This window comes from Callospermophilus lateralis, chromosome 1 (genome assembly GCF_048772815.1).
Source record: "Callospermophilus lateralis isolate mCalLat2 chromosome 1, mCalLat2.hap1, whole genome shotgun sequence".
In the NCBI taxonomy this organism is placed as follows: domain Eukaryota; kingdom Metazoa; phylum Chordata; class Mammalia; order Rodentia; family Sciuridae; genus Callospermophilus; species Callospermophilus lateralis.
Genome location: NC_135305.1, coordinates 54,150,495 through 54,177,529, shown reverse-complemented (window position 1 = coordinate 54,177,529; position 27,035 = coordinate 54,150,495). Strand labels below are relative to the sequence as shown.

General features: G+C 36.3%; 2 protein-coding genes across 7 annotated transcripts in view; one reads left to right on the top strand and one right to left on the bottom strand.

Moving 5' to 3' along the window:
• The window catches only part of Hbp1 (HMG-box transcription factor 1), a 30,986-nt gene extending 17,425 nt beyond the window's left edge, over positions 1-13,561 (top strand). For all 3 annotated transcript variants that reach the window (XM_076834519.2, XM_076834527.2, XM_076834531.2), the window contains exons 7-11: positions 1,254-1,410; positions 2,207-2,351; positions 7,975-8,292; positions 11,275-11,416; positions 12,456-13,561. In XM_076834519.2, the coding sequence (XP_076690634.1) occupies positions 1,254-1,410; positions 2,207-2,351; positions 7,975-8,292; positions 11,275-11,416; positions 12,456-12,473 (780 nt within the window). In that variant the 3' untranslated portion in view covers positions 12,474-13,561. The remainder of the gene's footprint in view (positions 1-1,253; positions 1,411-2,206; positions 2,352-7,974; positions 8,293-11,274; positions 11,417-12,455) is intronic.
• Cog5 (component of oligomeric golgi complex 5) overlaps positions 1-27,035 on the bottom strand; it is a 356,605-nt gene that overhangs the window by 13,347 nt on the left and 316,223 nt on the right. For 2 of the 4 annotated variants that reach the window (XM_076834478.1, XM_076834487.1), the window contains exons 20-22: positions 22,966-23,092; positions 22,322-22,401; positions 13,671-14,521 (exon numbers count right to left, since the gene is read on the bottom strand). In XM_076834478.1, coding sequence (XP_076690593.1) covers positions 14,410-14,521; positions 22,322-22,401; positions 22,966-23,092 — 319 coding nt within the window. In that variant the 3' untranslated portion in view covers positions 13,671-14,409. The other 2 variants (XM_076834497.2, XM_076834507.1) reach the window with 2 other exon arrangements.

Here is a 27,035-nt window from a genome sequence, read left to right as displayed (position 1 = left end):
CCTTTCTGGCTTACTTTCCTCCTTTTTTAAAAATGTTATTATCTTCTTGAAGATCGTATTCAAAATCATGAAATTGTCTTTTACTATTCCCTGTTCTCCCTTTTGTACTCAGTTGATTCTGTTTCCATAAAGATTTTCAATAGTCATTCTCTGTCAGTTCATTACTTTGTTCATGCTCTGTTGTAATAGTGATTGGGTACTATAATCTAGCTATCAGTGTATTTATTTTTCTGTGTCTTGTTAATGTTTGTATTTTCAGGGCCCACCACCTGGAGTGTACTAAATGCTCAACAAATATTCATTAAATTGAAATTTAGTCTGTTTCTGCTACAGTGCACTTGACAATTCAGGACTGTCAGGTGTATCTCTCATTGTATCCTCAAATAATTGAATATGAGCATATCCTTTGTATTTTATAGTCATTATCATCTTAAAATTTACAGTCTATGGCTGGGGTTGTGGCTCAGTGGCAGAGTGCTTGCCATGCACATGTGAGGCACTGGGTTCAATCCTCAGTACCACCTAAAAATAAATTTAAAAAAATAAAGATATTGTGCCCACGTATAACTAAAATAAATACACACACACACACAGTCATATTAATAAAATACTTCCATTGACTTCCCAGTATCTTCTAAATGAAAAGTTTAAGCGCTTGACTGTCTTTAAGATCCCTCTGCTAATTGACCTCTCCTTTTCAGTCACATTTGCCCCAAACCTGGACTTCACTGTATTTTTAGCAAATACTTAGCACTCCTCAAAGAAGTTGCTAAATGCAACTGTTCCTGGTGCAAGGCATGCCCTTTTACCTAAATTTCATTCATCTTTTTTTTTTTTTTTTTGAGAGAGAATTTTAATATTTATTTTTTAGTTTTCGGCGGACACAACATCTTTGTATGTGGTGCTGAGGATCGAACCCGGGCCACACACATGCCAGGCGAGTGCGCTACCGCTTGAGCCACATTCCCAGCCCATCATCTTTTAAATCTTAGTTCTAGTAGAATTAGAATCTTTTTTCTATTCTCTCTTGGAATCAATATCTTCCTTTACTAAACTCCACCAGCATTATTTATACTTGAGTTAAAAATGCTTATTCCATGCTACCTTCTATGTTTTACTCACTTACATATGTGTCTTTCTTCACTGCTCAGTCAAAAGCTCTTTTTACCTTTTCCACGAAGTCTTACACATAATGGAAACATCACTGTGTGTTGAGCATTTCCAATTCATTCACTCTATGCATATGTTTTCAGGGTTATGGTTCTGATGGTCTAAAGTTGTTATCACATGAAGAAAGTGTATCATTTGGTGAGTCTGTACTGAAGTTGACTTTTGATCCTGGTACAGTAGAAGATGGCTTACTTACTGTAGAGTGTAAACTGGACCACCCTTTCTATGTTAAAAATAAAGGTAGGGCTTCATTTGAATTTGCAGTAACTTTTTTTTTTTAAAAGATATTGATGTACCTTTATTTTTTTCATTTATTTATATGTGGTGCTGAGAATCGAACTCAGTGCCTCACACATGCTAGGCAAGTGCTCTACCACTGAGCCCCAACCCTAGCCCAAATGTGTAGTAACTTTTTAAGGAATGCTTCTTCATTTTATCTTATGGCTTTGATGATTAAAAAAACAAATTGAAGAGAAAATTTATTCCAAACTAAACTACTATAGGAAATTCTTCTAATAGTACTTAATAGTGCTTAAGTATCTTAGCAATAATTGGACAGAACTCTTACTTTCTATGAATATCGGAAATTTCAGATTCATGAAGCTTAAAAATAACAATTTTAGTATAGTTTGGAGAATGGAGTATTCGATAACCACAATTTTGGTTTAGAGCTATAAATATGCTAAAAACCTGAGTCACTCTTAAGAGCCTTATTACAATTACACCACGTTAAGCATACTTTAATAATTCATGGACTATTTCATGGTCTCATCACCGTTTATCATTTACAGTTTCGTAGACTGAATAGAAGGGTTAATTGGTAGAGATCTTTATATAGATAAAATGATGAATTAAATTAGCATCGAGGGCTTTTACATTGCTGAAAGGAAATACCTAGTATTTTCTTTATTGCGATGATATCTTTTGTGATTTTAAATAGTAAATTTATTTTTAAGATATAGAAATATATCTTATAACATACTTTAGGTTCTTTCTGTCAATTCTCATTCTTTATGCAACTCTTGTTTAACTTTAGGTTGGTCATCATTTTACCCAAGCTTGACTGTGGTACAGCATGGCATTCCATGTTGTGAAATTCATATTGGCGATGTATGTCTACCTCCTGGACACCCTGATGCCATTAATTTTGATGATTCAGGTGTTTTTGATACATTTAAAAGGTAATATTGGATTTTTTTCATTTGTTTTCTAGTAAAGTTTATCCTTAATATCCCTAGCAATTGCTACATCAAACATTTAGGAAATTAAAACCTTAATGATTTCAAAATTGAAAGAATGACGTAAAGTATATAAACACACACACACTATTAAACAAAAAAAAAAATCAGGCAATTAAAAATATAAGCTAATGAATTTTGTATAAAGTGCTCATATAGGAAAGTGAGTTTATAAGATGTTTAGGATTAGATTAGGAAGAATATCACATGTTATATGATGAACTAGTTAATAGATCAACTTTCATAGGTATATTGAAAAAAATAGATCAAAAAACTGCAGCTGGGTGCATTGGCACACTTCTGAAATACCAGCCACCCTGAGGCAGGAAGATTGCAAGTGGAGGCCTGCCTTGGTAACTTTGCAAGACCATATCTCAAAATTTAAAAAGTACTGGGATGTAACTGAGTACACAAGGCCCTGGGTTCAGTACCGGAAACAAAAACAAAAACAAAACAAGAAAAGAAAAGTAGTTGTTTCGAACCAGACCACAATCGTGTCCTTGTTTTTTTTTTTTTTTTTCCTCTTTTTTTAGCGGGTGTGATTCTTAACTACATCTTCGTTTAATATTCATTTTGACCAAGAGCATTAGTTACATGGCTTAACAAATAATAAAACTAACACCAAATAAAAATTGACATTGGGAAAGACTTAAGAGAGGGACACTGTTCTTCCTAAGATCATCTTGCTAGTAAGTGGCAGAATAGGACAAAACCCCACAAGTCCTAAAACTCAGAAAGGCTGATCAACTCTCCCCATTATATGGGACTTTGGTTTTAGCACTAAAAGCCCGCCACTCCTCAGTCTTGGGCGAAATGGGATAGTTGATCATCTATTCCCACAAGTTATCCAAAGAAAGCATATATGTAGATATTAGGGATTTTAAGAATTATTCTTTCATTATGATAGTTATCAAATCCATAGGTAGGTATGGGCCCAAAGTAGAGAATTAAAAGTTTCTTAGCATATAGATTTCATTTTATTCTATTTAATATAAGGTTATTACATTTATTATAAGGAAAATTGAGGCTATTATTTAAAAAGCAATTAGCATAGGGCTTGACATAGGCCATTTGCTCAGTAATTGGAGCTAAATATACTCTTCTTTGAAAAACTGTAGAAAATGAGACAAATTTTAAGGATTACAGTGATTATTCCTATATTTTGGTAAGAATGTAACCAGATAGAAAAGTTTGGGGAGATAGTTTGACTTTATATTGTAATAGTGAATATCAGCAGTTCTATTCCTATAATATATACCCTAGAGAAATAAATTTTTGTAGACTCGTGAAAGGAGATACATAAAGAAGTTCATAGCTGTATTGCTCATGACAGCAAAAATTGTGGAAACAATATTAATAACAGTTAATTGGATTTTACCATATAAATTGTGATACAATCTTAGAGTGGAATTCTTTCTATCTGTAGAAAAATGAATGAACCTTAGCTACGCGTTTTAAAACATGGATCTATTTTAAAAACAATGTTAAATAAAAAATTAGTCTTAGAAACATACATAGTATAATTCTTTTTATGGAATCCTGTTCTTTAGAAATGTATTGGATAACATAAATGTAATTACGTTGTATTATATAAGCTTTATATATTATATATGGTACACATTATATAATCATGTCAGGTTTCCCAAACCATCCCCATGTTCAATGATTTGCTGGTCAGATTGGATCTCACAAGACTTAGCATATACTTGTGCTTATGAGTATGATTTATTAAGACAAAAGAGTACAATACAAAGTAAAGAAAGAGAAAAAACACGGGGTAAAGTCTGGATGAAGCTAGCCTTCCAGGGAACCTCTCCCAGTGGAGTCATTCAGGGAACTCTTTTGTTCCCCTAGCAGTGAATTATGAAATTATTTATGTTTTCTACCAGGGAAGTTTATTGGACACTCAGGACCCAGAATATTGGGCTGGTCACATAGGCTGTCTCTGGCATGTACCCAGATTCCAAACTTTCAAAAGGAAATCTGGTGTTCAGAGTATTATTTGTATACAATTTAAGCATAGTAAAGTACTCTTATTATTTGTAGAAATTATGAGAATTCTCTTAAAATTCAAGTCCTAGGTGGCAGTCAAAGGTCCACCCAGTAAGTAGATTTTTGAAAGGATAGTTGTCAGGCCTATTTTTTTTTTTATATATATATATATAAATAATTTTTTTGTATCAGGGATTGAACCCACGGGTATTTTACCACTGAGCCATATCCCCAGCCTGTTTTTTGTTTTGAGACAGGAACTTGCTAAGCTCTGAGGCTGGCTTTGAACTTGTGATCCTCCTGCCTCAGGCTCCCCAGTAGTAGCATGAGTCACCTGCCCAGCCAGTCCTATTAAGTCTTTTACACAAAACATTATTATGTTAATAAAATGAACAGCTTGGGTTGGGGTTGTGGCTGTGGCTCAGTGTTAGAGCACTTGCCTCACACATATGAGGCACTTGGTTTGATCCTCAGCACCACATAAAATCAAATAAATAAAATAAAGATGCTACTATACTGTTTATAACCAGTATATTATTTTTATAATAAAATTACTGAGAGAATGAAGGAATGGTAAACCACTAAGGAGAGTAGTTATTTGGAGATAGTAAATTTGTAATTTTAGTGATATTAGAAATACTCAATTTAATTTAGATTTTGGATTCACTAGTATTTCTTTTTATGCTTCATAACTTTTGTTACATACATTTTAACATATCAAGTATTGCATGATGCAAAACTTTTAAAGCAAAAAGGAAAACTTGGCTATCTACCTCTTGTTTTTCTAAGAGTCCCAAGTTTTTAATCCCTCTTCCTTTTGAATAATACCGTTAAGATGACCATAGCCAATGGTCTTATTTTACTGTTGAGTGTCTGCAATATAAAAGCAATGCCTTCTTCCCTCTCCCTGAAAGGAGTGGAAGCTGGCAGTTTCATTTATGAGAAGCCATGAAAAAGGAGTATGAAGCTGACTGAACTTTTATTGTGATTAGATTATGATTTGGGTGCTTAGGGAGATGATGCCTGGTATAGGGAGGGCAGAAAGGAAAGAGAGGTAGAACAAACAGTCCAGGAGAAACCTAGAATAAATTCTCAGGTACATGGAGGGATTCAGGGCAGGATTTTGGATCATGATTTTCAGAAAAGGACATTTATGTCTAGCTTGGTAAGAGCCAGAAATCAATAATAAATTGATAAAGCTTTTAAACACAATTTGTGATTATGCTGTAGAAGTGAGAGCAGAATTTGAAGAAGCCCATTCTGAGAAATTGATAATTGAGGCCAACCTTTGAAGTACCAGGCAGGGCTATAACAGTCACTTTGGAGATTGTAAAGCTTTTTTTTTCAGGCAATGTGGTAACTTACTGAGATTCTACTATATGTTAATTTACTCACACTTCATCACTGTCTTTGTGTTGGGGTGGGGGGGGGGAGAGAGGATCTTAAGGTAACATGCCCAGTTCAGGCATTGACCTTGTAAAGAATTTAGTACTCTTACCTACTAATCTAAGTGCCAGCATCTGCCTGAAGTGTTTTACATTTATTTTTTTTCAGCAACATTGCTATAGTTTCTATTAATCTTTTTTTACAGTTAATAAACTGAGGCTAGATGTTTTATTTTACTTGCCCAAGGTCCTATTACTAGTAAGTGGCAGAACTGGGATTTGAACCCAGTTACAATTTTACATTATTACATTCTCTAGAATTAATTTAAAAATGAACTGACATGAACATGCTTCTTAGCTTCCAGTCTAGTTCTTTGAATATTTTATTTGTATCCATAATGGAAATAGAGGATAGATTTGTGTCACTAGATGGTGGAGTTTTCACATTTTAGTAATTATCTTACTCTTAGTCTTTGGTTTTTTAAATTATAATGTTCTTTAGTATAGATGAGTAATTTTGTGTCCTGTTCATTTACAGTGCCTAAGTTTGCTATTTTTCTAAACTTTATATGGGAGGGGCTTAAGCTTTTTTATCTATTGAAAATAATACAGATTTTCCAACATTATTAATGTTGGAGACATAAGTTTTCCCCAACATTTATTAATATTGGAGTCATAAGTATGTTTATTTCATGTAGTACCTTTAAGAACAAAGACATTGATTGCATGGCTGAAAATTGGTAGAGATCATTTTCACTATAGTAAATGGTATGCCTCTGCTTCATTTAACTCTTCCAATCTGTTCAAGAGTATTTCATCGTGATTAGATTATGATTTGTGGGTGCTTAGGAAGATGATGCCTGGTAAAGGGAGGGCAGAAAGGAAAGAGAGGTAAAACAAACAGTCCAGGAGAAACCTGGAATAAATACTCAGGTACAAGGAGGGATTCAGGGCAGGGTTTTGGATTACGATTTTCAGAAAAGGATATTTGTTTCTAGCTTGGTAAGAGCCAGAAGTCAACAATAAATTGATAAGCTTGTAAACACAGTTTGTGATTGAGCATCATTGGGCAGATGCTATTCCTATAATTAATATCAGCTTGTTTTGATGTATTGCCAGAATTTCTGTTTCAGGGAAAGGAACAGCTGTGTTCAGAATAAACACTGAATAAAAAGGTTTTCTGACAAGAAAGTAGAATTATAGGAAGAGTTAACACTGTTGAAGCAAAAATTAATTCTTTTGACTGGTATATCATTAGGTTTTAGTCTACATTTACTCATATTTTCATCTAATATTCTCATTGTTTGTTTACCTTGAGTTTATAGTCAATGGCAATGCCCCATGTATTGGTGAAGAGACCTGGGGCTTTGGAGAGGGACAGTTCTTGGATTTGGATCCTAGTAGTGTGGCATTGGGTGAATACTACTTTATGTCTCAGGGTTTTCTTCATATAAAATGAGGGGGTAATGGTATTCTCTAAGCAAACTTAGTGAAGAAAGGAAACAGAATATGGACAGCTTATTTCTATGCTTATGTAAAACTGAATTCACAAAAGAAAACAGGGCCTTTCCTGATTGAAGGTGTATTTTTACTATGAACTTTTAATATACTAGGCTATGTTATAATTCTTGAAAGGGCCTGTTTGGGGACTCTGTACCTATTCAGATTACCAGATTATAGTGCTCTTTAAGTTCCTTTAGCTACATTAACAGCTTTTGGCTGCCCTTATATAACCTTTTGTCCTCTGTAGTAGTTAGTCCTTAGTATCTGTCTGCTACCCCATTTTTAATTTTTCTAGATTTAGGTTCCTATAGGCTACAAAATCAGATTGTCAGATTTATCAAAAAATGAATCTAAAGGATAAATGGGTTTTGTGGAATCTGAAGGAGTTACTATGAATAAAATACACCAATTAGATTATTTTGGGTGATTTGGAGTCTTTTTTGTTTCAAACTTTTTCATGATTTGCAGAGTTTTAAAAAATTATTTTAGTCAATGCATACATAAGGTTTTATTATACAAGCAACTATTGATGGCAAAAGTTAAAAGTAGTGTTAGAAAACTATATAAGGAAAGATGTGTTAACTCTCTAATCAGATGTTAAGGATATTTTTTATCCTGTTTTTTTAGAATTTGGATAATCCAAATTGAATTAAAACCATGTTAATAAAATTTCTTAAATTTTCTAGCTATGACTTCACACCTATGGATTCTTCTGCAGTTTATGTGTTAAGTAGTATGGCTCGTCAGCGTCGTGCATCTTTGTCTTGTGGAGGACCTGGTGGTCAAGACTTTGCAGGATCTGGATTCAGTAAAAACTGTGGCTCACCTGGATCATCACAGCTCTCTTCCAATTCTTTGTATGCTAAAGCTGTCAAAAACCACAGCTCAGGGACTGTGAGTGCCACTTCTCCTAATAAGTGCAAAAGACCAATGAATGCCTTCATGCTTTTTGCCAAAAAATACAGAGTTGAATATACTCAGATGTATCCAGGGAAAGATAACAGGTAAACATAGTAATAATTCTGATTATAATTATTAATATTTCAGAACACTTCACGGTAACTGGGATATTACGTAAATTTTATTTTTTAATAGCTTTAATTGAATTCTTCCTATTAGGTTGACCTTAAAGTAAGTTTAAATGGAATTTTTTGGGTCAGGTTTTACTTTACAATAAATGGACCGATAATACATTGGGCTCTTTCAGTGGCAAGGATCTACCTTTTAAAATAAGAATATCATTTACTTGGTAGATTGTATCTTTATCGAAGAAATCTAGCACTATCTTGTGTCATATTTCAAGGATTTTATAACTGAGTCTTAATAGAAATGTACAACCATTGGCAATTTGTCTAAGCTGCCAGATTTGTCAAAAGACTGACTTTTGAGTTGTCTTCAGTAGAGCCCAGAAATAAAAATGAACTCAAATCTTGCCTACTGTTTCCTGTAGCCTTACTTCATCTGAGTCCTTTGTCATTCTCAAACCAATCATATTCTCTCTTATGTTAAAGCTCTCTTCTTCCAGTCTTCCTATTTCTCTAATGATCAAAACAGCCATTTCATTTACCTTTGGTACCATAAGTTAAGTGATTAATCACACAATTCAGTTGTAAATTCAGATTTGAGTATTTTGAGATCTTAAGTAGTATTTACCTTTTAGAAGAAAAGGTTCTCATCCTACATGCATCTTTGCATTACTACACAGTTTCCCTTACAATATATTACAAGTAACATGAATAGCTTTGGCTTAGCATCTGGTTATTTCTTTACAATCTGTAGAATTATTGAGTAAAGCATTCTAAGGGCCTTTTCAGTGCAGTTTTTGAACTCTTGGGTGTGTCATTTGTGTGACTTTGGACATTAAAGTTCTAGTCTTCCATTTCTTCATCAGTTTAAAAAAAAGTGGGTTTAACTATAGTGCTTTTTAAAAATTCGGTTTGGAAATCTTTTCTCTGGTGAGTAATATGTAATATTGAAATACACTTAAAATTTTAAAGACCTTGTAAGAATAACTTTTAACTTTCTTGTTTTTTTAAGTAATTTTTTATCTGAGAAACCATCCATAGAGTGTTAGTAACAGGTGCAGGGCTGCATTCTTGTTGCACATATTTGGTACTGAATTGTTAGTGTCCTTTGACATGTAGCTACTAGATTCTTGTGCCTATACCACATTAATCAGTCTTATCCCCTAACACCCCTGAGTGTCAGCAGGGATGCTTTATAAATTTATTTATAATTCTGGATAAATGAACTGTTTGATTAAGAGTATAAATCTCATTTTTACTTTTATATATATTTTTTTCTGTTTTTTAAGGGCTGTGTGTCAGATTATTCCCTTTATTGCTCATAGGTCTTATTTTTCTTTGCATTTTAGCATTGCTTCCATGTGATCTATTAATCATCATCTAACATCAAAGGATATCAGAGGTTATCTATCTTTAAATTGAAGGAGGAAAAATCTCATATTTGTGAACTTATGGGCTAGGGATGTAGCTCAGTGATAGAGTGCTTGCCTAGCATGTTTGAGGTCTGCAGTCAATCTCCAGTATCACACACACAGAAAAAAGGATTATTTTTCCCTTTCTCCAATAGAGAGATGTTCTGAGTCAGTGAATAAAGAGATTCTCATTTGGCAAATTGAGGGAGTAGATGAAAATAGATAGTTCAGAGAGATATATAGTTTTTTTTAAGTTGGTATAAACATTAACCTGGATGAAAAATTCACTACAAAACTGAATATTTAGACAGTGCGTTTATTTTATAATTATAAAGAAAGGGAATATAGGGGCTGGGGTTGTGGCTCAGTGGCAGAGCACTTGCCTCACACACGTTGAGACATTGGATTCGATCCTCAGCACCACATAAAAATAAGTAAATATAAAAAAGACATTTTAAAAAAAAGGGAATATAGATAAATTTCAGTATCTATGGTGTTTTAACTTAAGGAGTAAATTGTTTCCCAAGTATTACATAACCACCCCATTCAAAAACATCTCATATATTTTGTAAAATTGAGGTAAGGGTGTGTATGTGAATAGTTTTTACTGGTTTAAGTGGCAAATAAATCAACTGTTACATGGTACCCATGTCCATTTATTAAAATTTTTTTTAATAAAAGAAGATAGTGCAAGGTTTAACCACCTTGACATAGTTGACAAAAGATAATTATACTTACTATGTATTTCTTTGTGAGAATCCGTGGTTACAATCTTCTAAAGCATAGATGGCAGTCTACCTTCCTTATCAGTATAAAATCACTGGTTTGTACTTGTGTAGTCATTCTAAGGTTTTCTGTCTTGTGTGAGTGTCATGGAATGGTTAGGCACTCTTAGAAAAGAAGAGGAGTTATGTCTGTGTGACCTGGGGTGAGACTATTTTAATAGGCTTGGTAGCAGAGTGACAAGTTATGAATAGGAAAATAGTTACAAATTTCTATCACGATGCATCCTATTAATTTGACTTCTTAACCTTTTGATTTTAATTCAGTTTAAATGATAAGAACATCATAAGATAAACATTAAGGCAAGCATAGTTAATCACTGTGGTTGCATGGATAAAAAATGACATGGATCATAACTGATATGTTAGAAGTACAACCAGTTTTTAATACAAGTTGAATACTTTATACTGATACTGCATACTGTCTGCTTTTATGTCTTAAACATCTTTTAAAAGCGGGTATACCAGGATAGATCCAGTGGTAATTGATCCTTTTTAAAATACCTGATTTCTGGCCCTTTTAGATGTCTTTCTGCAATTGAGAATATTGGCATGATTCCACGGAGGCTTTAAATGTCAAGATTATGGTAAATGGACCATATGACTTGGGAGTTTGCTGGAAATGAATGACAGCCTTGACCTTTTCCCTTCTTTATGTTGGACAAGATTTTTGTCTTTAACTATAATTCTTCCTCAAGTAGCAGCACTTGATGTGAATTTTGTGAAAAATTCTTGTCTTCAACATTGTGTAAATATTTATTTTCCAGAGCCATAAGTGTGATCCTTGGTGACAGGTGGAAGAAAATGAAGAATGAAGAGAGAAGGATGTATACATTAGAAGCAAAGGCTTTGGCTGAAGAACAAAAACGTTTAAATCCTGATTGTTGGAAAAGGAAAAGAACCAATTCAGTACGTTTCAGCAAGTAGTTGTTTAAAATGATCTTGACTTATCCCCATAGTTGTGCTGCAGTGATGGGGAGCAGTTGTTACAAACTTTCAAGGTTGTATTGATGCTATTTCTTAGCATTTTTATACTTTATACTCTAATAATATTTTCATATCATATGAGGAAACACTTTCTGTGCATTCACTCCCTTAGTATGCAAATAGAAATCCGAAGCTAATTTATAAAGAATGTTTGTCTTAAATGTTGAGGTAGAAAGATAGTTTTTATTTCTAGCTGGGTTGAAAGATGAGCATTATTAATCTACTAATACCACAGTAGAAATTTTGTCTAATTTTGGTGGCAGGTCTCACCAGCCTTTCTGTCCTTAATTGGTGAGAAACTAATGAGGATGCTGGTGTGGGTGTATGTTTACTGACATCCAGGGGGTCATTTCTGCCATAGGCACAGAATTTTTAGATTAAAAACCTCAAAAGAGGATATAGGCCCAGAAATGGTGGTAAACAATTTTGTATCATAATGCTGTCTCAGATAGACTTGTTTCTTAGAACTTCTCTATTACTAGACTAGCATTTTTTATGTTTACTGTTTTTAGATCAGTTACAAGAAAATGTCACACGATAGGGCAGATTGGGCTCTTCACTGAAAAAGGGAAGAGAGGTCAGTAGTTAACAGGAGGGCTGGTTAAAAGGACATTTTAAATTCATTCTATATATTTATGCCTACTTCTATAGTAACATGCAGGTCACATCTGCATAAAGTTTTAAAGTAATAGGTGAGAAGGTGGCTGAACTTGATTTTGGAAGTTAAACTTCATTAGTTTAGAATTTCATGTGGTAGGACTTGACCTGTATTTCTTTTATGTTTGCCCTAATCCATCTCATCTTTTATAAAGTATTAACAAAATTTAAAATGATCTTTGAGAAAGCAATCTTTTTTAAATAGTAAATTTATAAACATTATCTTACACATCTGATCTTTCATATATAGAATTATTATGTATTGATTTTTAAACATTCACTGAGTTTAATTTTATTTCCACAGGGCTCACAACAACATTAAACCAGGATGCTTATGTTCTTAAGTCTATAGTTGCATAAACATTGACTCTTTGATGGAAAGACTTAAGAAGATCCAGGTCTCACCATTTGTCCTGAATTCGTGTGACCATAAGATACTGATAGCATTGAGTCTTGAAATGATTTAATAATATGAGTGAGGATTTGCTTTCTCCATTAGAGCATTAAGTATGCTAAAACTATCAACATTGTAAACCAAATTGCCTTATTTTCCTTCCAAACTTCATATATGTCTATCAGGTAATATAGGCTTGAAAATTGATATCCTGTGGTGCTAAAGTATAGTAGAAAGAGAGGAGAAGTGTATACTTGTTTTATTTTAAATTGTATCAAAGGGGAATTTAAAAATATGTAACTGCTGTCTATACATTGGCTCCTTACTGCTTATTAATCTGTATTGTAAACAAGATGAAATGAAGCAGAAGCTGGGGTTGGCCTTTCTGTGAGCACCCACCATGTGGCCCAGCATCTGTGCCAAACAGGCGCTCTTAGTCTGGCCAGTGCCAAGGGACTGTGTAACATGTGGAAGGTGAATGGTGTGGCTGTCCCAGCAAAAAATGCCACCTGCTGCAGTTACCACAGGCATGTTGAGTTCATGCAGCAGGTGGCAGCACTAATCCATTATTGCAGTGGAGACCTAGCCTGGGCCAAGGTAAAGTTAGTTAATAGCATTGGGATATAGTCACTGTAATGGTGCTATTAACAGTCCCACACCATTGTATTTTTTAACTTTGTGTTCTATATCTCCTCAGCCACGTATCTTAAATATATTTTGTCATCATATCTTTATGGTGGGGGCAGACTTTGCACTTATTGCAGTGCAACACTTGCACTTTACTTTTCCTCCAACTGTCTAAAATTAGAGCAAATACATTGGCAATACAGCTGCTTTTGCTCTGAGCTACAATCATGGCTTTTCATGTTACTTACCAAGTGGTGTTTCTGGTTAGGAATCACAACTGTAAAATTGATTTCAGTTCATTTACACTTCTTCATGATGTTGCCCCTCAATTTTGCACACTATATTCTTGTATATTATTTCAAATAAAATGAAAAAAAGTTTATCTCTGACTTCTGATTGATCTGGTCTAAATTTTATATATGAATTGTCAAAATAAAATGATCAGGAGATGGAAAACAGACTTTATTAGTTTTATAATTATGAGGATATTGACGCATTTTTAAAATTAATGGGGCAAGAGCAATAGACAAATAAGGACTTTATAGAGACTCTGGTAGAAGAAAATTTATTTTTAACTTGTCATCTTTGTTACAAGGTTGAACCACCAATGTCTGCTTTTAATAAAATGACAAAGTATAAAGAAAACCTTGCTTTATTATAGTTTGACATTTAGAGAACATTTAGTGGTGTGGTATGTCTGAGCTTTGGGATGTGCCACTGGTTAACAAACTTTGCTGCACATTAGAATCTCTTTAGGGACATGCTTTTAGAAATATTGATGCCTAGTTTCCACCACTCCAAAATGTATCAACTAGGGTGAAACTTAGGCCTCATGATTTAAAAAATTTCCCTGACGATGTGAATATGCAGTCCTATTTGGGAACCACTGGTCTACACACTTAATGCAGAAGCAGGCAGGTTGGGGGAAGCAGAGTGCCTAGTATTATCACTTGATCATATCCCTTTAAAAACAGTAAAGACTGTAACTGTAGGGGAATGTGATGGGAAAGAAACTTCAGCTGGTCTATTACAAAAATCTGAAATCAGGAGGAAAAAAGTTTGATTATTTCTGGAAAAATCAGGTCCATGAGGTTGTGCTGAAGATCCTAGTTTGACATCTAAAGTCAAAATGTTTAAAAGAAATGGGACAAGATCATTTACAATCTTCAACAATAGTGCACAGTAACTGCATATTTTGGGTTAGTGCAGTATGTAGATTAACGAAGGTTTCACATTATTATTGAGCAGACATAGCTTTCTGAAGCAGCTGAACCATTATGGGATACACTGGTGCAAATTCTTTGCCTTCTCTACTTCTCACTGATTGAACATAAGCTTCCAGGGCTCCCCTGAAACCAAATTGAAAACAGTATCATAACATTACCCACATTAAACAGTTTGGGGGGTAAATAGTATTTTTAAAAAAATAGAAATAAATCCATTTCTGGAACTGCTATACCACACAGGAAGTAACCCACAGCCTCAAACACTTAATGATAGTGTTAACTACAAAGTAAAATGGTAACTACAAAGTAAAATGCAAAACTGCAAACTTTGTCAATCTGCAGTTTATGTAGTGATCTAGTTATAGGCTCTCTGGCTTCTAAATATGTGTTGTTTCCCTTCCCCCTGCTTCCCTACTGAAGACACCTCTGAAAGCTGCACATAGTTTGTGTGTATCCACAGAACGAAGGAGACGACACCTTGGAAAGACATGTTTAGGAGTGCTGGGGGTGGGGTCCTTTGGCATGTATGGTAACCACTAGTAGGTACATGATATTCACAATATTTTATGGACTACACACAATCCACAACTAGAATGTTATAGGACTCTCTTTTTTTAAGGTATGTGATGAGAAGCAGTCTGAATTTAGTCAAGGGTACGTGGTTCCATGTAAACTCATGATGGTATTTTTTCATGAATTATATCAGGGTCAGCAAATGCCTGTAGGCAAAATGTCACTCTATGCTCGTTCTGTCTATGGTTTAGGGCTGCTTTTACATCACCATGGCCAAGTTAATGGTTCAGGAAGAGATTATAGAGCCTCCAAAATCTAAAATGTGTCTGACCCTTTTTGGAAAATTTGCCATTCCCAGAACTACATCATCTGGTTAAGTGGAAGCTAAAAAGAATGGTTCTAAGATTGTTCATTTTGGCCTACATAAGTGCAAGGTATACAAATCAATTTTGTGACACTGTTTTCTTCAAAATTTTACACTTTGAGGTAGAGCATTTCTATAAAGATGTTAATTCCATTATTTAACTTACAGATTCAGTCTCACGTCCCATTTAATATATAACTCTTAGCTGGTTTTTCTTTTTCTTTTTTTTTTTCCCAAACACTGAAATCATTCAATCTGCAGTGTCTTCTACCATCAATCACCTTCATACAGCAATAATTCTCATATCTCTTTCTTCCAGCCCTGACCACCCTCCTGATTTCTGTTTACTGTCTTTTGGACATCGTTAACACATCTGTTTCCAGGTATCCCTCAAACCTAACCCTAACCCTAACCTACCAAACACTTAGGGCAGTGTTCTGCCTGCCTTCCCTTGTTTTAACAGAGGACACCAGCATCTTAAGGTTTCTATCAGTTCTCTTTCACTCCTATAAATTCACCTCACATATTTACACATAGAGTCCCTGATCTTCACCCCTGCTGTCTTGTGTCCTGAAGAATGCTGTCACCTCTTGGGTGGTCATCCTGGTGCTGGCTTTCCCCCTCCTGGTCAGTCTTCCCTACATTACAACAAGAGCTCTCCTCCTGAAGCATAATAACATTTGCTATGCCTGAGTCACTATAGCACAGTGCCCGACTCACATCCAGCTGAGTACCAGCTTTTCCATAGACCTCCACCCGGCCCTTTTCCACGCAATTCCTGGCTTCCTGACAGTTTGATGTGGCCTAAAAAGACCTCACGTCACTTGGTATTTTTCTTTTTTATTACCAAATAATGTGCAATGCAGCTAAACTGCACTTGTGATTATTAGTCTGCACCCTTATCCACCCAGAGAGAGACGAAGGGTATTTGTTCATACATTGCTGAAAATGAAATATTTCCCTATTAGGTTAGCAGCTGGGAAAGGGTCTGTTCATCTTTGAGCATCTCATGGTAAATGAAATAAGGATAATCTCTTAGGCCTTTGTGCATTATCCTTATCCTTGCAATGTCCTTCCTTGTTTTCATCATTGCAGAGCTCTTTTTCTCTTAAACTCAGCTTCAAATGCTCCCTTTTAGAAGAGTCTCTCCTAACTCCTAGAAGCACAAAAGAATGGAAATCATCTTGGAGTTACATAAATTTGTGGAAAGATCTGACTTCTGTATCAACAGCCTTGACTCTGCAGGACTCAGCATTTTTGGATTCCTGAAGGCTGGATCCATGCTCTGTTCAGGGCATGAGTCCTTTAAATCAATAATAGAGACACCCCCAAGGACTAAATTATCTTTGAGAAATGGTATATATGTGTATGTATATATCTATCTAAGAAATAAGTGTGTTGAAATTCATAGAAACTGCCAGAGTGAATGAATTATATCTATTCTGTTTAATACACAAAAATCAACTTGGCAGTTTCATTTGCATTTAAAAGAATAAGACATTATATAAATTACACAATATGTAAAATTCAGCATCTCAGAAATTAGTTATTTTTTAATTTTATATTCATTAAAAACTCCACCAGAACTACAGGGAGAAAAACAGATGAAGCTGCCCTCCCACATAAAATCAGAGCAAGATTTTCAAGCACTTATTAAATTATTTCATTTGCTTCAGCAAAACATTAGCTTTCTTGGAAGTCAGGCCAAGAATTATGTAAGAGTTAGTTTCAACTCTGGTTTGTAACCAAAATAAGATGATTACTGAAGTTATCCTTAATGGGAAAAAACAAAACACAAATTATTACTAGAGGAATGGCTTGTGTAACATGGCAACACTGCTCAATGTGACATACACAAACCCTGTAGAGGTTTTCATAGAAAATAAAGTTGATCTTTGTCAGGCATTAAACATTCAGTGTGATTAGTACTGAGGTACATACATGATTTAAGGATATACCAAGTGTCTAAAAAGGCAGTTTAAACCCCAGGCTTTTCCCTCTGGGTTCCAACTCAGGCACAGTTCCCAGAATTTGAATACAGTGACATAACAATACAAGAAGGGGAGACCAAACTTCACCGACCCTCAACAGGGATTTGGGAATTTTGCAAAAATACTTATGGCTCCTAGCCCATGATAAGAGGGTAAAGGGCAAGCAGTCCAATGCATGTGGTGTCAAGCATTTTCTGATAACTGTATAGATAAAGTACCATTATGTTAATAAAGTCTGAACAATTCTGACCTCAGTGTTCCCAGAGAGGACTGCAGTAAGAAGGACTGCTGCTGCACTACCAATACTAGAAGTAAATGGAGGGCTGGGGTTGTAGCTCAGTGGTAGAGAGCTTGTCCAGCATGTATGAGGCATGGGGTTTGATCCTCAGATCACATAAAAATAAATAAAGGTATTCTGTCCATTTACAACTAAAAAAAAATTACAAAAAAGTAGATGGGTTTGAGGCCAGTTCTTCTGAGTCTGCAGATCCTGAGAAATGTTTTCATCAAAACCTCCTACTGCATCTTTACTTTAAACACATTCAACACAGCAGACTCACGGGTATGAGCAAGGCAGTCATCTCTGAACTGGGAGCACACACATCTGCAGCACCTGCCTGGTGGGTCTGAGTAGGTGCAATCTGCCCCACTTACCCCACCTGGCCTCATGAGTCAGTGATTACTCTGACTTTAGAAATAACTTGACTATTATTCATTCAAGTTTCAGAAAAACATTTGGTGTCAAAAGGAAACAAAGGCAGGAGAGTTCACTATTTGCCATTTATTCGGCAGCAGTACTTACACTCGTCTCATTTTGCCCTACTTTATGACAAGTAACAGATTATGCTGGGAGAAACAGAATAAATATACAACAAGGTTTACCCCAGAAGCTAAAACAAATGTGCTGACATTTAAAGGGCAATTGTCACCCTGGGTTTATCTACAGGGGAAAGAAATTCACCCAGTGATGCTTTGGTATGCAGGAATGAAATTAGTTTTGTGGTAATACATTAAAAAACATATTGTCTGAAATAAAGGTCCTTTTCTTGCCAACAATCTGGTTTACAAGAGTGCAGTTTTTCTGAATCCCCCAGGGAAGGCTAAATTTTCTGCTCAGGGCAAGAAGGTTCTGGTATCAGTCAACTGTAGAAGCCTGGTTAGTCCTTATTTAAAAGGCATGACAGTATTTCTGAGCATGATTTTCAGTTGCTAAAAATAGGCTTAGCAACAGCATTGCTGATGAAATCACTCAGGAACATTTTTAAAGAGAAGCAAAAGAAAACAGATTTGTGATGTACCCACAGCAGGACAACTGTTGTGGATGAACTCATTCCAACTCGTTAAGAAGACAAAATGAGCCCCGCTCAATTCACTGAATTCTTGTCTATTATCAAGTGTGTTGCAGCTGAGTGAATCACTGGGACAAGGAAAAAATTCACAGAGACCCTGCAAATGCCTGAGTTAGGCTAGACCCAGACTCCCTCACACACCCAAAGCCTTTTCAGAGGGCAGTTGAAACCAGTTATGGGAACTGATGGGAAGCTCCCCTTGCAACCTTTCCCACTGCTCACAGCTGAGTTCAGAAGGGCAAGAAAGAAGGGAAGGGGTCTGGGCTAATCAACTTTGCTTACACAGTAGCCACAGTCCTGGGCACCATATCCGAGGGCTCAGTGCCACTCTCTGAAGCTGATGAGCTGATGTTTCTGAATGATCACTTATAGCTTCCTTAGTGGAGTCTTTCACTTGGTAACTGGAATGTTTTGCTGTGGCAGTGGGTGATAGTCTGGGCTGCACAATGGACCTGTCTGATGAGCTCTTAAGAGATCCTGAGGCCCAGAGCAATCAGAAAGATGAAAGAAATCAAAGGGATATGTATAGGGAAAGAAGAACTTAAATTAGCACTATTTGCTGACAATATGATTCTATACCTAGAAGACCCAAAAAACTCCACCAGAAAACTTCTAGAACTAGTAAATGAATTCAGCAAAGTAGCAGGATATAAAATCAACACCCATAAATCAAAGGCATTTCTGTATATCAGTGACAAAGCCTCTGAGAAGGAAATGAGGAAAACTACCCCATTTTACAATAACCTAAAAAAAAATAAGATACTTGGGAACCAACTTAGCGAAAGAGGTGAAAGATCTATACAATGAAAACTATAGAACCCTACAGAAAGAAATCAAAGATGACCTTGGATAGACAGAATTAATATTATCAAAATGACCATATTACCAAAAGCACTATAAGATTTAATGCGATTCTGATCAAAATCCCAATGGCATTCCTCATAGAAAGAGAAAAAGCAATTATGAAATTTATCTGGAAAAATAAGAGACCCAGAATAGCTAAAGCAACCCTTAGGAGGAAGAGTGAAGCAGGTGGCATTGTTATACCAGACCTTAAACTATACTACAGAGCAATAGTAACAAAAACAGCACGGTATTGGCACGAAAACAGACTGGTAGACCAATGGTACAGAATTTAGAGGACACAGAGACTAATCCACAAAATTACAATTATCTTGTCTTAGACAAAAGTGCCAAAAACATGCACTGGAGAAAAGATAGCATCTTTAACAAATGGTGCTGGGAAAACTGGAAATTCATATGCAACAAAATAAAATTAAACCTATATCTCTCACCAGGCACAAAATTCAACTCAAAATGGACCAAGGAATTAAACCAGAGACTCTCCGTCTAATAGAAGAAAAAGTAGGCCCTAATCTTCATCATGTGGGATTAGGCCTTGACTTCCTTAATAAGACTCCTATAGTGCAAGAATTAAAACCAAGAATCAATAAATGGGATTCAAACTAAAAAGTTTCTTCTCAGTAAAAGAAACAATCTGTGAGGTGAACAGAGAGCCTACATCTTGGGAGCAAATTTTTACCCCTTACACATCAGATAGAGCACTAATCTCTAGGGTATATAAAGAACTCATTTGACCCAGCTATCCCTCTCCTCAGACTATACCCAAAGGACTTAAAAACAGTATACTTACAGGGACACAGCCACATCAATGTCTATAGCAGCACAATTCACAACAGCTAAACTATGGAGCCAACCTAGATGCCCTTCAGTGGATGAATGGATAAAAAAAAATTGTGGCATATATACACAATGGAATTTTACTTAGCAATAAAAGAGAATAAAATCATGGCATTTGCAGGTAAATGGATGGCGCTGGAGAAGATAATGTTAAATGAAGTTAGCCAATACCCCCCAAAACAAATGCTGAATGTTTTCTCTGATATAAGGAGGCTAACTCATAGTGGGGTAGGGAGGGGGAACATGGGAGGAATAAATGAATTCTAGATAGGGAAGAAGGGAGGGAGGGACAGGGAGGAGGCAGGGGATTAGCAAGGATGGTGGAATGTGATGGACTCATTATCCAAATGTATGAGACAGGAACTGGGTATCAACCTATTTTATATACAAACAGAGATATGAAAAATTGTGGTATATTTGTGTAATAAGAATTGTAATGCAAAAAACATAAAGTTCATGTATAAAGACATGAATTGGTATGAACATACTTTATATACAAAGATATGAAAAACTGTGCTCTATATGTTAATAAGAATTGTAATGTATTCCGCTGTCCTGTATTTAAAAAAATAAAATCAATTAAACAACAAACAAAAACAGAGATCCTGAGGCCGTAGCACAAGCAATTCTGAGGCAGTCAAGGGTGTAGCCTAGGCAGTAGGACTTTTCAAAGTTTTGTAAATGCTTCTCAGCAAACAGGGCTGAGAATCACCTTAGCACCATGAGCCCCATTCTGGCTGTAGGGTACTCAGCTCATCACCCACACTGTGGCTTAAACACAGGTTAACTGGCATGGCCCTAGACCCTAGAGAGAGATGAGAATGGCTTCAAGAACCCTTTGACAGAGACAACTGACTGGATCGGAGGACAAAGATGATGGAGGAGTCAAATGATGATTTAAAGGTTTTCTAGTTTGGTTGATTAGGTGATGGTGACCTCCCAACCAAGACAGGAAATATGGTAGAACAAGGTTCGTAAGAAAAGATCAATTTGGAACACTTTGGTGCTGAGATTTCTTTGGGGCATTCCAGTGGTGACATGACAGCAAGTTTACCTACCTGAGGGCCTGTGCAATCAAGTAAGTCACATATCAGATGCCATGAAGTACAGAAGAGGCCACAACAGGCATAGGTCTGGATGAACTCATCCGGGAACCAACATTTGGAAAGAATGAGTCAAAAAAAGGCAAGAACAAAATATGGGAAGTAATATTATTCAAAGAATGGATGGAAGGAGAGAATTCAGCAAATGAGGTAGAAGGGGAAAATGGCAGAGATGTTATAACAGAAACAGATGAACATGTCCATAGGGTCATAGAGGCTCCAAGAGGAAAGGGCCACATCTCAGTTTAGGAATGAAGATTTCTGATGAGTAGGAGGTCTTTGATGACTTGGCGAGGGCAATTTCAGAAAAAAGTATTGTTGGAAGAAGGATAACAGTTAAAGCATTCCAACCTCGGCACAACTGAAGTATATAGTATGTGTGTTTGAACATGTGCACATGCTGTCACACACACGTATATACACAGTGAACTCATGGGGCACTATGGGAGGACACATAGAATCTAAATAGTTAAGTTGTCCTTGTCTCCTTCTAACAATTACTTCATATCTGGGTAGTGTTTAAAGTTCATTCACATTTGTGCTCCACCAATTCAATAGCTGCAACACATGAAAATAACACAGAAAATGTGGAGTTAAGCCAAAGAGTGCAGGTTGGTTTTTAGAGCTGGAAGTGCATAGTGCCATTCCTGCATGGGGTATGGAATGGCACAAAATAGGATGCAAAGGACTGAAAGTATTAGATATTAAGGGCAAAATTACCATACCCAAAGGTTCACAGCTGGGTGCTCTAGCATGAGTGGTCTATGCAATGAGGTGGCCTGCCTTAAGAAGGTGCAATCCTGTGTCCATGTCTATATAGGCACTGCCCTTCATCCCCACTGTGTCCCCCACCTACCTTGGGCTTCTATCCCAGGTGGGTACCCTAAAACACAGGGATTTACCTGATGAGGAGAAGCCTGTCCTTTTCAGATGGATGGTCATCCAGCCACTGGGAGAAGCGTGCATGGGACCATTCTGCCCTCTGCAGGGTCAAAACACAATTAGAGAAGAGTGTGAATACATTCTTCAGCAAATGGTGGTAAATGCTGGTTCAAAAATCACTCTTAGGGGCTGGACTTATAGCTCAATGACAGTGTGCTTGCCTAGCATGTGTGAGGCACAGGGTTCAATCCTCAGCACCACATAAAAATAAATAAAGGTATTGTGTCCATCTATAACTTTAAAAAAATAAAAAATAAAAACAATAAATAAATAAATAAAGCACTCTTGGGGATTTTCAAGGTGAAATTCCCTCACACACCTGCCTGACAGAAGCTTGTAAAAGGTGGCACAGGCTTTAGGCACCTTCCTAACTCCCGAGAGCCTTCAGAACTTCCCACTTGATGGTGGGAGAGCAAAGAAAATGGGGCCTCCATCCAATAAAGTTTATGAACATAAACTACTTGTGACATCATTATTTAAGGGGCTAATTCTGGATTCAATGGATAATTTTTTTTAAAAAAATATTTTCTAGGTTGTTAAGTTGCTCAATATTCACAAATTAACAGGGAAGACTCAAAAGAGGGTTTTGGCTTTGCTGTATTACCTGGAAAGGAGATTTCAGCTCAGCAGGTGCTCTTGTGAACAAAAACTGAATAATGATGCTGAATGGAATGATGTCCCCCAGTGCAGGACTATTAGCTACATGTTCACTTGTCTGGAAGAGCAATGGTCTAGAAGATGAAAAGCCACAAGTTAATTCATGCCATTCCACATCAAAACAGGTAATGTGGTAGAAGAATCATTACACTTAAATATCAATATTCTTCCTAAACTGGCTATTGAAGGATGATTATTCAATTTTGTAATGCCCCATTCTACCCTAAGACCCACCACACATACACATGCACATGCTCTAGGGTGGCTGATACATCTTTCAAATCTTTCCTTCCTTGATTCTTGATTCCTTGATTAATGGATCTGAAGTAACTTCCAGTTGACTCAGCAAAATCCCCTCCTAAAGTTCATTTAATTAATAGGCTGAAATCAAATAAAGTACCAAGTCAAGTCTTTAAATTATAACATTATTTTTAAAATTTATATATGACTGCAGAATGCATTACAATTCTTATTACACATATAGAGCACAATTTTTCATATCTCTGGATGTATACAAAGTATATTCACCCCAATTCGTGATAACTAACATATTCTTACCTTGGTCAACCCTTTCAGCTTTCATTTCCTATAGAATACTTCTTTGGGCTATAATCCATTAAGTATACATGTTTATTTCTACACATCTCAAAATGGTAACTATGTTTTGCATATACCAAGTTATTACCTTGCCAACCAACTGCAGCTCCTTTCTCATACACTATAGCTCTGGGTCTCACCATTATGATTTTATAAGAGAAGTGTGCAGCTGATCCACTGCAGTGATGCACACTACAGCCATGCAGCACTGAGGAGGGAGGATCACTTGAGCCCACCAGTTTGAGACCAGCCTGGGCAAAATAGTGATCTCCTGCTCAAAGTATGAAAAATAAAATAACAAAAAAAGGCTATAAAGAATTATTTGAAACTGTTATTGTTCCCTCCCTGGCTTTGAGCTTTCTTGGACAAGAGCTAATAACTACAAGCTGAGCTTTGGAAGCTCAAAGTTGAAAAGTGAGCTGGCAGCAATATATCTTGATATTTCTTCCTTTTTTTACACTAATGAAGTTTATGTCAGGAGTGCTCTCAACAGTTGCTTCTTATTGGATCCAGAATATTATTAGGAAAAAATGTCTTTATGTTAACTATTCTGTAAGTAGAATCTATCTCTGATAAGAATTTTTCTAATTTCAACTGCTTTATCAAATAACATCATTTCATCATTTACTCTCTTTAGTTACCGAGAAAATATTTCAATTCACTTATACTGGCTCTCACCAGAAAGCCAGAATGATCCAAGTTCTATGGGAATGTGATCAAGGTCTTCCTGTGGTCACATCTGTCAAATCATTTCAGTGTTCCATGATGTGGAGCTTTGGGTCATCATCAAGCACCTAATTAGGTATGAAATGTTACTGAGGGATTTTCGGTTTCAACCGCAGGCATCCCTTTAAGTCCTTCTCTGTGTGGATGACACTGTCTTCATGTAGGTGAAAGATTCCATCATCATCTTCAGTATCAGTGGCAGCAGAAATAGCTAACACACGTAGTAGCACTTACAACATGTCAAACACAGATTAAAAGCTGTGTAGAGGGTTAGACAGAAAGCAAGATGGCAGAATAAGTCCCAGGCTTCACTATGTTCCTCTCACAAAGTCCACCTAGCAACTATCCTCAGAAGAGAACACTTTTGTGAAATCCCAAACTCAGGAATAAGACTGATATACCCATGTGGATTACAGAACCATATATAAACTATGCTAGAAAGTTAAGAGGTACGGTTCTACTTTGAATGCCTCACTCCTCCCTGCCCTGGCACAGCACCATAGAAGATTCCCTGGCCCACAGTTTCTGGGTTGGAAAAGACTCAGAAGTAGACATCCAGCTTCCCCAGAATTCTGAGATGCTTTGCAGAAGCCTACTTCAATCTTGCCTCATAGGGAACAATGGGACAGGATTCCCTGGTGTCAAGTAGAAACAAAGAATGGTAGGGGAGGGCACACAGCAACCAGTATGCAGATCTGGAGCAGCAGTGGTGCCTGATGAGTGAAACCACTCCATGACAGTTTACTTACAAAGATGAGCAAATTGCTCCTAGAATCCCACTGAAAAGTTCAAGCTGGCTTGAGTATGTAGGGAGCTGGAGCGGGGCTGCCCAGCTTCAGAACTTACCTCAAGACCCCACCCTAGGCAGAGAGTGCATATCTATGCAGTATAGGGGCTAGACTTGTCTGAACTGGCTCCACTCAACCTCAGAGTCCACTCATTTAGGGCAATGATTCTGCTTAAACTCAGATCTCTGCCTATAGTTCTACTCAAGTGCGCACAATTCAAATAACAATACTGTCTAACCAGGAAATATACCCTGCAACTCTGCCAGATCAGAGGTGATTGCAGTAACCAGCCAATGGTTCTACCTAACCGCAGGGCCAAGCCATTGGTACTGCCAGACAACAGAGCCCAGCAGCAACTCTGCTTGTTCTCAGGGTCAGTATCAGCTGGCCCGCCTAGAATAACAGGCTGTATTAAATAGTAAAGTTCTACCTATGCCAAAAGAATGGCTATGAAAGCCAGAAGAGGTGGCTATCTCTTCATGCAGATATCAGTTCAAGGATACAAGGGTTACTAAAAATCAGGGAATCATGATACAACCAAAAGAAACTAAGAAAGCTCTAATAAGGGATCCTAAAGAAATGGAAATAACTGACAAAGCATTCAGAACAATCTCGTTGAGGAAGTTCAGCAAACTCTAAGAATATATACATGAAAAATTAAATGAAATTTGGAAAACAATACATATACAAGATAAAATTTTGACAAAGAAAAATAATAAAAAATTTAAAAACTAGATATGAAAAATACAATGACTAAGCTGAAAAATTTGACAGCTTCAATAGCAGGTATAATCAAGCATAAAATCAGAGCTTAAAGACAGAATATTTTAATTCCAGTTGGAGGAGCAAAAATCAATAAGAAAGAAAAATAATAAATAAAATTTTAGAGGAATTATAGACACTATCCAGAGAACTAAGATCTGTATAATTCAGTAAAAAAAGAAGAAGAAGAAGAAGAAGAAGGGGAGGAGGAAGAGGAAGGTAGTCAGAAATAATAAAGAAACGACAGTGCCAAATTTCCCAAATCTGGGAAAATATGTCAACATCTAGGTACAGAAAGCAAACAGATCTGCAATCAAATTCAACCCAAAGAAGAGTTTACAAAACCACATAACAAACTATTTAAAGAAAAAAAGTTCTAGGGACTGGGGATGTGGCTCTGTGGTAGAGTGTTTGCCTAGTGTGCATGATCCCTGAATTCAATTCGGAGGGTGTGGGGGGTTTCTAGAAGCAGCAAGAGATAAGAAACATCACACACGAGGATCCCACCAGGACTATCGAAACATTTAACTTTCTCTAAAGAGCTGATACATATCTTCCTTTTTGATACTGACAGCTCAATTTGTTTCTTTTTTATCTTTGGCTTTAGGAATTTTAAAGCCAAATTTGACACTTATGTTTCAATGAAGTTAGTTTTATGTTTCAATATTCATGTTTTTCTTTCCTTTCTTCCAGTATTTTCTTAATATAAACTACAAATGGAAAGAAAGGCAAGTAAGGAAAGAAGGGCAAAAAGGGAAAGAGGACAAAAGACAGGGAGAGAGGAACAAGCTGGACACATATGCATGGAACATGCCCTGTCTAGCAGCCTGGCACATACAGAAGCTGTCTCATAAAAACATCTGCATAAGCCTCGGCTGGTAAAATTCAGCTCATTTTAAAATGGGACCTTATGCTCAATCATCAGTCCCTTTGGAGTTCTGAGACAGAAGCTATTTAGACAATACTAAATCTTTCCCACTGGCCACCCTAACAGAACTGCCAAAAGAACCATGAAAGCAAAACAGAACTGGATTCTGAATTATACACTGTTGATATAATTACTAGTAAACATCTAATGTAGACATTTTATTCCTGGTATTGGTTTTAAGAGGCTGAAAGAATACAACTTACACCCACCCTTCTC